The sequence below is a fragment of the Bos javanicus genome, chromosome 1 (genome assembly GCF_032452875.1).
Source record: "Bos javanicus breed banteng chromosome 1, ARS-OSU_banteng_1.0, whole genome shotgun sequence".
Taxonomy (NCBI): Eukaryota; Metazoa; Chordata; class Mammalia; order Artiodactyla; family Bovidae; genus Bos; species Bos javanicus.
Genome location: NC_083868.1, coordinates 43,021,093 through 43,037,643, shown reverse-complemented (window position 1 = coordinate 43,037,643; position 16,551 = coordinate 43,021,093). Strand labels below are relative to the sequence as shown.

General features: G+C 37.3%; 1 protein-coding gene and 1 pseudogene across 1 annotated transcript; both read right to left on the bottom strand.

Annotated features, from left to right (window-relative positions):
* Positions 1–3,514: 3,514 nt before the first annotated feature.
* LOC133249474 (olfactory receptor 5K3-like) lies at positions 3,515–13,317 on the bottom strand (annotated as a pseudogene).
* Positions 13,318–14,476: 1,159 nt separating this feature from the next.
* On the bottom strand, positions 14,477–15,529 carry LOC133248676 (olfactory receptor 5K3-like). Its single transcript, XM_061419220.1, has 2 exons — positions 14,608–15,529; positions 14,477–14,532 (listed from the first exon to the last, which is right to left on the bottom strand). The coding sequence occupies exons 1-2, from the start codon at positions 15,527–15,529 to the stop codon at positions 14,477–14,479; spliced, it is 978 nt and encodes a 325-aa protein (XP_061275204.1).
* Positions 15,530–16,551: the final 1,022 nt, after the last annotated feature.

The window sequence follows — 16,551 nt, the reverse complement described above, 5'->3', positions numbered from 1 at the left end:
TCTCTGCTTTTGAATATGCTATCTAGGTTGGTCATAACTTTCCTTCCAAGGAGTAAGCATCTTTTAATTTCGTGGCTGCAGTCACCATCTGCAGTGATTTTGGAGCCCAAAAAATAAAGTCTGACACTGTTTCCACTGTTTCCCCATCTATTTCCCATGAAGTGATGGGACCAGATGCCATGATCTTCATTTTCTGAATGTTGAGCTTTAAGCTAACTTTTTCACTCTCCACTTTCACTTTCATCAAGAGGCTTTTGAGTTCCTCTTCATTTTCTGCCATAAGGGTGGTGTCATCTGCATATCTGAGGTGACTGATATTTCTCCCGGCAATCTTGATTCCAGCTTGTGCTTCTTCCAGTCCAGCATTTCTCATGATGTACTCTGCATATAAGTTAAATAAACAGGGTGACAATATACAGCCTTGATGTACTCCTTTTCCTATTTGGAGCCAGTCTGTTGTTCCATGTCCAGTTCTAACTGTTGCTTCCTGACCTGCATACAAATTTCTCAAGAGGCAGATCAGGTGGTCTGGTATTCCCATCTCTTGAAGATAGAACTGGTCAACTTCATCTTTGTTGTTAGTAGTTGGGGCATAGACTTGAATTGCTGTGAAGTTGAATGGTTTGCCTTGGAAATGAACTGAGATCATTCTGTTGCTTTGGAGATTGTGCCCAAGTACTGCATTTCAGACTCTTGTTAACTATGACGGCTACTCCAGTTCTTCTCTGGGAATCTTGCCTACAGTAGTAGATATAATGGTCGTCTTAGTTAAATTTGCCTATTCCTGTCCAGTTTAGTTCACTGATTGCTAAGATGCTGATGTTCACTCTTGCCATTTCCTACTTGACCATGTCCAATTTACCTTGATTCATGGACATAACATTCCAGGAGCCTATGCAATATTGTTCTTTACAGCATCAGATTTTACTTTCACTATCAGACATATACATAATTGAGTGTCATTTCTGCTTTGGCCCAGCCACTTCATTCTTTCTGGCACTGTAGTATAATTGCCCTCTGCTCTTCCCCAGTAGTATATTGGACACCTTCTAACCTGGGGGCTCATCTTTTAGTGTCATATCCTTTTGCCTTTTTATACTGTTCATGGGATTCTCACTGCAAAAATACTAGAGTGGTTTGTCATTCCCTCCTCCAGTGGACCATGTTTTTCTCAGAACTCTCTACTATATCCCATCCATCTTGGGTTGCCCTGCCTGGCATGGCTGATAGCTTCATTGAGTTACATAAACCCATTTGCCACAAGGCAGTGATCCATTAAAGGGCCTGTTTAGGTTACTGCAGAATATCGATCAGAGTTCCATGTGTTGAATAGTAGGTCCTTGTAGGTTAACTATTTTAAAATAGTAGAGTGTACATGTCAATCTCAAACTCAATTTATCCATTCCTCAACATTTTCCCTTTGGTAACCATAAATTTGTCTTCTAAGTCTGTTTCCGTTTGGTAAATAAATTAATTTGTATTATTAAAAAAAAAAAGATTCCACATAGAAGTGATTTTATATGTATTTGTCTTTCTCTCTCTGACTTACTTCACTTAGGAAAATCTCCAGGTCCATCCATGTTGCTGCAAATGGCCTTATTTCATTCTTTGTTATGGTAAATTATATCCCGTGGTATATGTGTTCCATATCTTGTTTATCCATTCTTCTGTGGATGGACATTTAGGTTGTTTCCATGTCTTGGCCATTGTAAATAGTGCTGCAGTCAACATTGGGGTGCATGTATCCTATTGAACCTTGTTTTTCTTCAGACATATGCTCAGTGAAGGGATAGCTCTGTTTTTAGTTTTTTAAGGAACCCTCATACTCTTTTCCATAATGAATGTACCAATTCACATTTCCACCAATAGTGTAGGAAGGTTCCCTTTTTGAAACACATTCTCCAGCATTTATTGTTTGTAGACTTTTTGATGATGGCCATGCTGACCATGTGGTGTGTGGTGATACTTCATTGTAGTTTTGATTTGCAGTTCTCTAATAATTAGCAATGTCAAGCCTCTTTTCATGTGTCTCTTGGCCATCTGCATGTCCTCTTTGGAGAAATGTCTATTTCTTCTGCTTATTTTTTGATTGGATGTTTGTTTATTTTAATATTGAGCTATATGAACTGTTTGTAAATTTTGGAGGTTAATCCACTGTCAGTCACATCATTTGCAAATATTTTATTCTATTCTGTGAGTTGTGCTTTGATTTTGTTTATGATTTCCTTTGCTGTGCAAAAGTCATTTGAGTTAATTTGGGTTCTATTTGTTTATTTTTGTTTTTATGTCTCTTACTGTAGGAGATGGTTTGAAAAAGATCTTGTTGCAATTTATGTCAAAGAGTGTTCTTCGGTGTTTTCCTCTAAACATTTTATAGTATCTGGTCTTAGATTTAAATTATTAAATTTTATGATTAATGATTAATAATAAATGCATTTAATAAATTTGAATTGTTATATTTAAAATTAAATTTAAATTTGATATTGTTTTATATTTTTACAATTTTCCACCTCATTTTTGCTTGATCAGAGCCTGGTGATTTTTGTTTGATCAGAACCTGGTGATTTTTGTTAATGCCTTGAATGTATCAATAATTTATCTTGGAGTCAGTCTTAATTTGGTTGTATTCCTCATAACAAGCAAGACAAGTAACAGTATCAGTGAGAAAAACTTTATTTAAGAATATATCTATGTATTGGATTGTCATATATGATGGTCAACCAATAAAACTATTTAGAAATATCAAATCCATAGTGATGTCAATATAAATAGCATCATATTCAAGTATAGATTTTAAAATCACAAATTTATAGATACTTTATTTCAGAGAGTAATAGAGTAAATAAAATACTTAATTTTAGAGAATATTGACTAATAATTAAGATGAAAATGTTCTTGATTAGCAAATATATATTCTGTGTGGTTTCATATTAAAAGAAAACCTGTTGAACAGACTCAAATTCAGAATCAAATGAGACATAAAGACTACTTCTATCACATGATTCTTCTTAAGAAAAGTTTAATAGTTGAAAACTTGGGATATGTGAGAGTTTGCAAATTTTTGCCTTGGGATTCCTGAAATTTGCCAAAAATGTTGAATGGAGGTGACCTCATATATATTGACTTCAATTCTTAGCATTTGTAGAATTTGTTGAAAATTGTAACTTACTTGGACAGGGAAGCCTGGCATGCTGCAGTCCATGGGGTCACAAAGAGTCAGACACGACTGAGCACTGAACTGAACTAATACTCTGAAACATAATTTCACATAATTGTGACCTCAAGGTTAGTTAGTTCATTCCTCATGAAACCTCTAGTAGCTTAGCTTTTGAAATGTATTTACCACACTCTCTTCTTTTAAACTTGTTTATTTGCCCGATACATCATCACGTTTTAGTAATTTAATGTTATATATGACATGGCCATTCCATTTTCTCAATATTCCTTGATTTTGAAAAAAGTTTAATGACATTACAGTCAGCTGTCCATATTGGATGATATTTGTTTCATAATTTTATAAATTCTTCTCAATAATTTTTTTCAGAACACTTATTACTTCCTTATTTCTTAGACTATAAATAACTGGGTTTAACAAGGGAATCACTAGAGTATAAAAAATAGCAATAGATATATCGTTATCATCTTTATTATGTGAATTTGGTCAAACATACATGAAAAGGAAGGAAGAACTATAGAATGTTGAAACAGAGAGAAAGTGGGCTGCACATGTAAGGTTTTGCCTTTTCTGTCTTTGGATTTCATCATGAAAATTGTGGAAAGAATAAAAAGTTAAGAGATTATTACTATGGTAATATGAAGACAAAACTGACTCTACAAAGATGAATATCATCAATTCATTGATGTAAGGATCCACACAGGAGAGTCTATATAATGGCAGGACATCACAAAAAAAGTGACTTATTTGATGAGACCTATAGAAAACCTCTTGATGAAAGTGAAAGAGAAGAGTGAAAAAGTTGGCTTAAAACTCAACATTCAGAAAACTAAGATCAGGGCATCCTGTCCAATTGCTTCATGGCAAATAGATGGGGAAACAATGCAAACAGGGAGAGACTATATTTTGGGCTCCAAAATGACTGCAGATGGTGACTGCAGCCATGAAATTAAAAGACACTTGCTCATTGAAAGAAAAGCTATGACCAACCTAGACAGTATATTAAAAAGCCTAGACATTACTTTGCCAACAAAGGTCCATCTAGTCAAAGCTATGGTTTTTCCAGTACTCATGTATGGATGTGACAACTGGACTATAAGGAAAGCTGAACACTGAAGAATTGATGCTTTTGAACTGTGGTGTTGGAGAAGACTCTTGAGAGTCCCTTGGACTGCAAGGAGATCCAACCAGTCCATCCTAAAGGAAATCAGTCCTGAATATCCATTGGAAGAATTGATGCTGAAGCTGAAACTCCAACACTTTGGCCACCTGCTGTGAAGAACTGACTCACTAGAAAAGACCCTGATGCTGGGAAAGACAGAAGGCAGGAGGAGAAGGGGATGACAGAGGATGAGATGGTTGGATGGCATTACTGACTCAATGGACATGAGTTTGAGTAGACTCTGGGAGTTGATGATGGACAGGGAGGCCTGGCATGCTGCAGTCCATGGGGTCACAAAGAGTTGGACATGACTGAGTGACTGACTGACAGATAGTTAACCTAAAGAGAAACCCTACATGAATCATAGTATGAATGTTTCCAGATATGTAGGCCCCTGTGGTCATCTGAATGTAGAGTTTCTTTGATATCATAGTGTGGTACTGCAGTGTTTTGCAGATGGCCACATAGCGATCATAGGCCATTGCTGCCAGGATAAGGCAATCTGCAGTTTCAGCAAAGCAGAAAAAATAAAATTGTGCCATGCATTCATGGAGTGAAATCATTCTATTTTTAGAAAAGAAGTTCTGTAGCATCTTTGGGGTAATAGCACTAGAACAATAGGAATCCATCAGAGTGAGATTCCCCAGGAAGATGTACATTGGTGTGTGAAGACAATGATCTTAACTATCCTCAACATTCAAGGCCATATATGACACATCTACAGCTAACATACTCAGTGGTGAAAAGCTGAAAGCATTTCCTTTTCTTCCTTTTCTGGAAGAAGATAAGGTTGCCAACTCTCGCCACTTCAGTTCAACATAGTCCTAGCCATATAAATCAGAGAAGAAGAAAAGATAAAGTAATTCAAATTGGAAAGTAAGAAGTAAAATTGTTACGTTTGGCAGATGATGTAATACTGTACATAGAAAATCCTAATGATGAAATTGGAAAACTTAGAGCTTGTCAGTGAATTTGTTAAAGTTGCAGGATGCAAACAATATACAGAAGTATGTTACACTTCTCTATACTAACGATGAAGTATCAGAAAGAGAAATTAAGAAACAATTCCATTTATCATCACATCAAAAATAAAAAAATAGCTAGAAATAAACCTATCTAAGGAGGTAAAAGTCTGGTACTCAGAAAACTGTGAGACATGGAAGAAAGAAACTGAAGACAGCACAAAGAGATTGAAAGATATACCGTGTTCTTGTACTGAAAGAATTTATATAGTCAAAATCACTATACTAACCAAAGCAATTTACCTATTTTTCAACCCCCATCAAAATACTAATGACATTTTTCATAAGCAAAAAATGTTTAAATTTGTATGGAAGCACAGAAGACTCCAAACAGCCATAACAATCTTGAAAAAGAAGAACTGAATTGGTGGAATCATGTTCCCTGTCTTCAGAGTATACTACAAAACTACTGTATTCAGAATTGTATAGTACTCGCTAAAAACAGACATGTAGATCAATGAAACAGAGGGTAAAGCCCATAAATAAACCCACATACTTATAGTCACTTAATTTATGGCAGAAGAGGCAAGAATACACAATGGAGAACAGACAGTCACTTGCAGAAGCGGTGTTGGGAAAACTGGACATCTGCATGTAAAAAAAGGAAACTTGAACATTCTTCAACATTGTAGACAGAAATAAACTCAAAGACATGAATGTAAGACCAGATTAAAGACCTAAATGTAAGACCACATACTGTAAAACTTCTACAGGAAAATGTAGGTAGAACAGTCTTTGCCATAAATTGCAGCAATATTTCCTTAAATTAATTTACTAAAACCAAAGGAAACAAAAGCAAAATTAAACAAGTGGGGTCTAATTAAACTTAAAAGATTTTGTATAACAAAGGAAACTGTGGACAAAATGAAAAGATAACCTAGTAGGAGAACATATTTGCAAATGAAAGTGAAAGAGGAGAGTGAAAAAGTTGGCTTAAAGCTCAACATTCGGCAAACTAAGATCATGGCATCTGGTCCCATCACTTCATGGGAAATAGATGGGGAAACAGTGGCTGACTTTATTTTTTTGGGCTCCAAAATTACTGCAGATGGTGATTGCAGCCATGAAATTAAAAGACGCTTACTCCTTGGAAGAAAAGTTATACCCAACCTAGATAGCATATTGAAAAGCAGAGACATTACTTTGCCAACAAAGGTCCATCTAGTCAAGGCTATGGTTTTTCCAGTGGTCTTGTATGGATGTGAGAGTTGGACTGTGAAGAAAGCTGAGCACCGAAGAATTGACACTTTTGAACTGTGGTGTTGGAGAAGACTCTTGAGAGTCCCTTGGACTTCAAGGAGATCCAACCAATCCATTCTAAAGGAGATCAGCCCTGGGATTTCTTTGGAAGGAATGATGCTAAAGCTGAACCTCCAGTACTTTGGCCACCTCATGCGAAGAGTTGACTCATTGGAAAAGACTCTGCTGCTGGGAGGGATTGGGGGCAGGAGGAGAAGGGGACAACAGAGGATGAGACGGCTGGATGGCATCACTGACTCGATGGACAAGAGTTTGGGTAAACTCTGGGAGTTGCTGATGGACAGGGAGGCCTGGCGTGCTGCAATTCATGGGGTCAAAAAGAGTTGGACATGACTGAGTGACTGAACTGAACTGAACTGATGATTGATAAAAGATATTATTAATATCCAGCATATATAAAAGTTTCATATAACTCAACATCAGAAAAACCCAAATAACCTGATTTTTTAAAATGGACGTAAGTACTGAATAGACTTTTTCCAAGGAGGAATTGCAGGTAGCCAACAGGCACATGTAAAGGTGCTCAATGTCACAAATCATCAAGGAAATGGAAATTACAACTGCAGTAAGTTATCATATTACACCATTCAGGATGGCTATCATATGAAACAATACAGATAACAAATGTTCAGAAGCATGTGGAGAAAAGGGAACCCTCATACACTGTCAGTAGGAATGTAAATTGGTGCAGCCAACAGTATGGAGGTTTCTCCAAAAAACTAATAACTGAACTGCCATTTGACCCAGCAGTTCCACTTCTGGGTATACATTTGGGGAAAAGCCCATTAATTCAAAAAGATACACGTACCCCAGTGTTCATAGCAGCATTATACAATTGTAAAGACATGGAAACTAGTGTCTACTAACAGATGAATGGATGAAGAAGTGTACACACACACACACACACACACACACACACACACAGTGGAAAAGTACTCAGCCATATAAATAATGCCTTTTTACCATTTGTTGTTTTATGAATGGACTTGAAGGGCATTGTGCTAAGTGAAACAAGTCAAACTGAGAAAGACAAATACTGTATGATATCACTTACATGTGAAATCTAAACTATGCAGTGAACTAGTAAATATTAGAAAAAGAAAGACTCACAGATACAAAGAACAAACCAGTGGGGAAGTGGGGAAGGAGAATATAGAGTTAGGAGAGTGGGAGGTACAAACTATTTGGTGTAAGAAAGCCTACACAGATGCATTATATAACATGGAGACTAAAACCAATATTTATAATAAGTAGAAATGGAGTGTAACCTTTGAAAACTATATAAAATATAAAAATTATCAAATAAATAAAAAAATGACATTTAACTGAATTCTTGATGAAAAATAAATCACTATAGAGGACAATCTGGGAAAATTGGGAAAAGTTCAGATGTGACTTTCATATTTGGTGCTGTTAAATTACATAGAGATTATAATGACATTATGATCATGTAGGAAATGTCTGTGTTCCTTTGAGATGTATGTTGAAGTATTTATGGGTAAACTGTCATACTGTTTACATGTATCAGTTCAGTTCAGTTCAGTTCAGTCGCTCAGTCATGTCCGACTCTTTGCAACCCCATGAATCGCAGCACGCCAGGCCTCCCTGTCTGTCACCAACTCCCGGAGTTCACTCAAACTCACATCCATCGAGTCAGTGATGGCATCCAGCCATCTCATCCTCTGTCGTCCCCCTTTCCTCCTGCCCCCAATCCCTCCCAGCATCAGAGTCTTTTCCAATGAGTCAAGTCTTCACATGAGGTGGCCAAAGTACTGGAGTTTCAGCTTTAGCATCATTCCTTCCAAAGAAATCCCAGGGCTGATCTTCAGAATGGACTGGTTGGATCTCCTTGCAGTCCAAGGGACTCTCAAGAGTCTTCTCCAACACCACAGTTCAAAAGCACCAATTCTTCGGTGCTCAGCCTTCTTCACAGTCCAACTCTCACATCCATAAGTATATATGTATGTACACATTTGGAGATGGCTTGCCAGTCAAATGTAAAATGTTAATAGTTGTTTAATATTGATTTTAAAAATCTCTGGGCATTCTCTTAACTTTGGTATGTTTGAAAATTTTCAAATGTATTTGGCAAAACCAATACAATATTGTAAATTTTAAAAATAAAATTAAATTAAAAAAATAAATTTGGAGGAAAATATCATTTATTCATAGCATTCTTGAATTTCTGTCCTATCCACTAGATAGCTTAGCTTCTTGGAAGTTTTCTTCTCCTGCTACTTTAACTTCTCTGTCCTATGTGATCCTCTCATGGCTCAGATGGTAAAGAATCTGCCTGCAATGCAAGAGACCCAGGTTCGATCGCTGGATCAGGAAGATCCCCTGGAGAAGAGAATGGTTACCCATTCCAGTATTCTTGCCTGGAGAATCCCACGGACAGAGGCAGACTGCAGACCATGGGATCACAAAGAGTGTAACTTGACTGAATGACTAACAACACACTATGACTTTGTGGTTAGAATATAGACTCTGAAGCTAGAGAGCCTGGGTTTGGTTCCTGAGCTCCACCTTAGTATTTTTGTGGATAAATTTTTAAAGTGGAATTATACAGAATTAAAATAGAGTAAGGAAGGTAAAAGACAATAGATGTAGATGAGTAATATTCTATTGTATATAGGTAGCACATGTTCTTTATCCATTTTTATGTTGATGGACATTTAGGTTGCTTCTATGTCTTGGCCATTATAAATAGTATTGCAATGAGACTATCATATGATATAGCTTATATGTGGAATCTAAAAAAAAATGATACAACTGAACTTATTTACAAAATGGAAACAGACTCATGGACTTAAAGAACAAACTTAAGGTTACCAGTGGGGAAGGATGGTGGAGAGGGATAGTAGGGAGTTTGGGATTGACATATATGCACTGCTGTATTTTAAATGGATAACCAATAGGGACCTATTGTGTAGTGCAGGAACGCTGCTCAATATTATGTAACAACCTAACTGGGAAAAGGATTTGAAAAAAAATAGATACATGTATATATATAACTGAATCACTTTATTGTACAACTGAAACTAACACAAGACTGTTAATCAACTGTACTCCAATATAAAATAAGAACTTAAAAAAAGATAGGTGTGAATAATACCTGAATGGATACTACTGAAGAGTAATTTGTAAACTAAAGACTGTCTGATGATTATTTAAAAATAGACTATGAAAAGGGGAGGTAAGGCAAGATACATGAATGTATCAATTAACATTTCCTTAGTTATAAATAATGCATCTCTTCCAAAGTTAAACATTAAGAAGAGCTGTTAGATTGTAAAACCAGGTGAATTTATGCCAGTGACTCTGGGTCTGTTTCTCTGTGACTTCCTCAGCTATGCCATCCGTTGTGTATTGACTTTATCTCCAATCTGGTTTCCTTCTTGATGGCAAAATACACATCAGTTCAGCCGCTCAGTCGTGTTCAACTCTGCAAATCCATGGACTGCAGCACGCCAGGCTTCCCTGTCCATCACCAACTCCTGGAACTTACTCAAACTCATGTCCATTGAGTCGGTGATGCCATCCAACCATCTCATCCTCTGCCATCCCACCATCTCATCCTCTGCCATCCCCTCCTCCTCCCACCTTCAGTCTTTCCCAGCATCAGGGTCTTTTCTAGTGAGTCAGTTCTTCACAGCAGGTGGCCAAAGTTTTGGAGTGTCAGCTTCAGGATCAGTCCTTCCAATGAATATTCAGGACTGATTTCCTTTAGGATGGACTGGTTGGATCTCCTTGCAGTCCAAGGGACTCTCAAGAGTCTTCTCCAACACCACAGTTCAAAAGCATCAATTCTTCGGCACTCAGCTTTCTTTATAGTCTAACTGTACATCCATACATCCATACATGACTACTGGAAAAACACATCTAGTTGTGCCATCCTCAGCCAAAGCCCACCATATCCATCCTGTAAAGTCAGACGCCTGAAGACTGTGAGTAAAAATACACATTAGTCAGTTCAGTTCAGTTCAGTCACTCAGTCATGTCCGACTCTTTGCAACCCCATGAATCGCAGTGCGCCAGGCCTCCCTGCCCATCATCAACTCCCAGAGTTCACTCAAACTCATGTCCATTGAGTCGGTGATGCCATCCAGCCATCTCATCCTCTGTCGTCCCCTTCTCCTCCTGCCCGCAATCCCTCACATATATTGTGCCATATATCATAGTCACATACCATGACTCGAGGGAGAGACACTATCCTTTTTGTGAACCTCTTTTCAAATAAATGATACTTATTTTCCAGATAGTTCTAGACAATAAATTTTTTTTGGTCTTGTTATCCTCGAGTCAGTCACATGTTCTTCTCTTAACAGATCTCTGGTGCTCCAGTGTTGCTAAGGGTTGGGGAGTGGTGCAGAGGTACATAGCTCAAATTTTGGTATCCTTAGGAAAGGGAAACTAAATCAATGCATACAAGCCTGAAAACTAAAAATATCCATTAAAATAGACAGTGAATATAGAATGTGCAACATACCTCTAATTCATAGCTTCTCATAATTTTTGGTATCTAGATTTCTTTTTAAATAAGCAGGGTGACAATATACAGCCTTGACTCCTTTTCCTATTTGGAACCAGTCTGTTGTCCCATGTCCGATTCTAACTGTTGCTTCCTGACCTGTATACAGGTTTCTCAAGAGGCAGATCAGGTGGTCTGGTATTCCCATCTCTTGAAGAATTTTCCACAGTTTATTGTGATCCACACAGTCAAATGCTTTGGCATAGTCAATCAAGCAGAAATAGATGTTTTTCTAGAACTCTCTTGCTTTTTCAGTGATCCAGCGGATGTTGGCAATTTGATCTCTGGTTCCTCTGTCTTTGCTAAAACCAGCTTGAACATCCGGAAGTTCATAGTTCACGTATTACTGAAGCCTAGCTTGGAGAATTTTAAGCATTACTTTACTAGTGTGTGAGATGAGTGCAATTGTGCGGTAGATTGAGCATTCTTTGGCATTGCCTTTCTTTGGGATTGGAATGAAAACGGACCTTTTCCAGTCCTGTGGCCACTGCTGAGTTTTCCAAATTTGCTGGCATATTGAGTGCAGCACTTTCACAGCATCATCTTTTAGAATTTGAAATAGCTCACTTGTAATTCCATCACCTCCACTAGCTTTGTTTGTAGTGGTGCTTCCTAAGGCCCACTTGACTTCACATTTCAGGATGTCTGGCTCTAGGTGCGTGGGAGTGATCATACCATCGTGATTATCTGGGTCATGAAGATCTTTTTTGTACAGTTCTTCTTGATGAAAGTGAAAGAAGAGAGTGAAAAAGTTGGCTTAAAGCTCAACATTCAGAAAACTAAGATCATGGCATCCAGTCCCATCACTTCATGGGAAATAGATGGGGAAACAGTGGCTGACTTTATTTTTCTGGGATCCAAAATCACAGCGGATGGTGATTGCAGCCATGAAATTAAAAGATGCTTGCTCCTTGGAAGGAAAGTTGTGACCAACATAGATAGCATATTAAAAAGCAGAGACATTACTTTGCCAATAAAGGTCCATCTAGTCAAGGTTATGGTTTTTCCAGTAGTCATGTATGGATGTGAAAGTTGGACTATAAAGAAAGCTGAGTGCAGAAGAATTTATGCTTTTGAACTGTGGTGTTGGAGAAGACTCTTGAGAGTCCCTTGGACTGCAAGGAGATCCAACCAGTCCCTCCTAAAGGAGATCAGTCCTGGGTGTTCATTGGAGGGATTGATGTTGAAGCTGAAACTCCAATACTTTGGCCACCTGATGCGGAGAGCTGACTCATTTGAAAAGACCCTGATGCTGGGAAAGATTGAGGGCCAGAGGAGAAGGGGATGACAGAGGATGAGATGGTTGGATGGCATCACCGATACAATGGACATGGGTTTGGGTGGACTCTGGGAGTTGGTGATGGACAGGGAGGTCTGGCGTTCTGCAGTTCATGGGGTTTCAAAGAGTTGGACATGACTGAGTGACTGAACTGAGATTTCTTTTTGCTTATAAAGTGCCTTATGACCATAAAGAACTTTGTTTATGTGGATTATATCTATCCATTTTACAATGTTAGAAATTAAAATTTACTAATTCATTCAAAAATAAAAATAATAAGCCTATTACATTAATTTACATAATTATACTAAGCTATATTGAAGGAGGGCTCAGAGGGAGGCCTAAAAACTCTTCCAGAAAACCTGGCTGCAGTGAAATGTTTATTGAAGTCCAAATGTATCAGGTACCTTATTAAGTATTGGTGATATGGAATTGATTATGTCATGTTTGATATTTGTAGGGAAAAGATAGGCTTTCATTTTATTATCAACAGTTCCAGTTTACTATTTATTTCCATTAAAATGTTTCTATCTGTGCATTCCCCTCCATTTAGAGTATTCTCCAGTTTCAGTTCTTCTCATCTACTACATGAATTATTGAAGTTAGCCTTCTTGCTTTAAGTCTCTTTCTGATTAGCTGCAAGATCAGGATTCTGAAATATACAATGATATTGCTCTGCTCCAAGGAGACTTCAGCCTCTAAGATTAAGTCAGATTCCTTAGGGTGGCCTTTAAGATTGTCAGTAACTGATGCACCTCCCCTGTTTTCCCCACATTAACTGATAGCTCTCTCCGACTGTTTTGTTCATTTTTTGATTCCATCCCATGGTTCACATTCATCCTCATTCCCAGAGCCACTCTGTTTTCCATAAACATTGACATCAGCCATAACCATTTCTATTTTCCTCCAAAAATCATTTTTTTTCCATTTTTAAGGCATATTTTTACTTCTGATGCAACTTAAAAGCTAAATACCCTAGGCTGCAAGGATTTCCATTTTCTGAACTCCTAATCACATAGGGAAAAGGTAGTACCGATTCAAATTCTGGCAGAATTTGATGAGCTGGATAAACTTGGGCCAGCTCCTTAATATTGCAAAGTATGAGATTTTTACTGATGAAAAGCATGAAAAATCACATTTTATGAATTGATAGGTAATATATATGAAAGGTCTAATGCAGCATCAAGCAGAGAGCACATTCTCAGTAAATTATTTTCCTTCCATATTTATATGTTATGATCAATAAATATCATTGTTTAGATATTTAAATTTTTACTGTTTTCTGCCTCCTTTATGCTTGATCAGCACCTCCAACTTTTTGTTAATGATATGCATATACCAGTAATTTACCCTGGAATCAGACCATATTGGTGGTATTCCTAATAACAAAAAGGACGAATAATAATATCAGAGAGAAAAAACTTTATTTAAGGATATATTCAGGAATTTCACTGTTATATGTGATGATCAAACTACATGAAAATGTCAAATTCATAGTGATGTCAATATAAATAGCATCATCTTCAAGTACAGATTGATAGTACACCAAAGTACAAATACTGCATTTCAGAGAACTTAAGTGTAAATTGACTCAGTCTAAAGAGAAAAAGTTTTTATTAATCAATATACGTTCAGTGAGATTTCATACTCAAACATAATCTTTTGAACAAACTAAAAAATTGAAAATGAAGTTGGTGTATGTTTTTTCTTCTGTCACATGCTTAAGAGGGTACTAATATTTGAGAACTTGAGATATTGGGAAGTTTGTAAGATTATACCTTGGGATTCTAGAAATTTGCCAAATGAAGGTGCTCTTTATATGTACTGACCTCAATTCCTGGCCTTTGCTGAATTTGTCTAAAAGTGTAACTTACTATACTCTGAAATATAGCTTCTAGTTTAACTAACATGCTGTGACACAAATGTGACCTCAATGGTAATTATTTAGTTCACTTCTGATGAAACCTAGTAGCTTAGATTTGTGAATATATTTTACCATATTTTCTTCGTTTGACCTTATTTATTTGACTGATAATGCCATCATGTTTTAATAATCTAATGTTATTTGTGAGGTGACCATTTTCCATTTTCTCAGTATTTCTTGATTTTGAAAAAGCTTTAATCAAATTAAAATCATTTGTTCATATGGAATGATATTTGTTGCAGAATGTTATGAAATCTTCATAATTTTCTTCATAATATTAATTACTTCCCTATTTCTTAGACTATAAATAAAAGGGTTTAGTAAAGGAATCACTGAAGTATAAAAAATAGCAATAGGTATAATATCTTTATTCTCTTCATTAACTGAATTTGGTCGAATGTACATGAAAAGAAGAGAACCATAGAAAATTGAGACAGAGACAAAGTGGGATGCACAAGTAGATAAGGCTTTGCTTTTTCCTTCTTTGGATTTCATTTTGAAAATTGTGAAAAGGATAAAAAGGTAAGAGATTATGACTATGGTAATAGTGAAGACTGAAAGTGACCCTGAAACAATAAATATCATCAGTTCATTGATATAAGGGTTCACACAGGAGAGTCTGTATAATGGAAGGACATCACAAAAAAAGTGATTAATTTGATGAGACCTACAGAAAGTTAACCTAAAGAGAAACCCTACATGAATTGTGGGGTGGATGTTTCCAGCTATGTAGGCCCCTGTGGTCATCTGAATGCAGAGTTTCTTTGACATCATGGTGTGGTACTGCAGTGGTTTGCAGATGGCCACATAGCGATCATAGGCCATTGCTGCCAGGAGAAAGCTATCTGTAGTTTCTGCAAGGCAGAGACAATAAAATTGTGCCATGCATTCGTACAGAGAAATCATTCTGTCTTTGGAAAAGAGGTTCTGTAGCATCTTTGGGGTAATGGCACTGGAACAATAGGAATCCATCAGTGCGAGGTTACCCAGAAAGATGTACATTGGTGTGTGAAGACGATGCTCTGTGACTATCAATGCCACCAGACCAAGATTCCCCACCATGGTGATCAGATAGATGGTAAGGAATATCAGGAACAGAAGGGTCTTCAGCTCTGGACGTTCTGTAAATCCTGTGAGAGTAAACTCTGTTATCAAGGAGTGGTTATCTTCAGTCATATCTACCTTCTCTGTTGACCCAGGAATTGTGGAGATACAGCATTGAAATTAGAGTGTCTATAGTTTTCCTCTTCAAATTTTTCTTTATACAAGGAATGTAGCCATTCTTAAAACTTCCCCTATTTCCTCTGGGATATAGGGACATGGACCTGTGGGAGACATTTATTTCTTTGAAATGTAAAATTTTGATTCTGAAATTCAGGATTCCCCAAAATATTTTTGTAGTTTTAGGGGGAATGCTTGCAGTGAAAAGGGGTTGTCTTTATGAATTTATGAAGAACACTATATATATCTATGGCACCCATATTCAGTATTCCCAAATAATGTGTCATTTTTTATATGTGCTCGTGTGCAGTCGCTGACCCATGTCCAACCATTTGCAACCCTGTGGACTGTAGCTCCCTAGGTGCCTCTGTCCATGGGATTTTCCAGGCAAGAATACTAGAGTGGGTTCTATTTCCTCCTTCAGAGGCTCTTCCTGACTCAGGGATCAAACCCACATCTCCTGCACTGGCAGGCAGATTCTTTACCACTAAAGGCATCTGGGAAGCCCCAGATTTTGTATGAGTCCCTTAAAATAAATACCAAGTCACATATATATCTCATTCACCTAGAGCCAGACATCCAGGAGTGTGAAGTGCCGCAATAAAAAGTAGTGGGGGTGAGGGAATTCTGGCTGAGCTATTTCAAATCCTAAAGGATGATGCTGTTGAAGTGCTGCACTCAGTATGTTGAGCCAATTTGGGAAACTCAGCAATGGTCACAGGACTGGAAAAGGTCAATTTTCATTCCAATCCCAAAGAAAGGCAATGCTAAAGAATGCTCAGACTACTTCACAATTGCACTCATTTCACATGCTAGCAAGGTAACACTCAAAATCCTTCAAGCTAAGCTTCAACAGTATGTGAACCAAGAACTTCCATATGTACAAACTGGATTTAGAAAAGGCAGAGGAACCAGAGATCAAACTGCCTACATCTGTTGGATCATAGAAAAAGCAAGAGAATTAAAACAAAACAAAA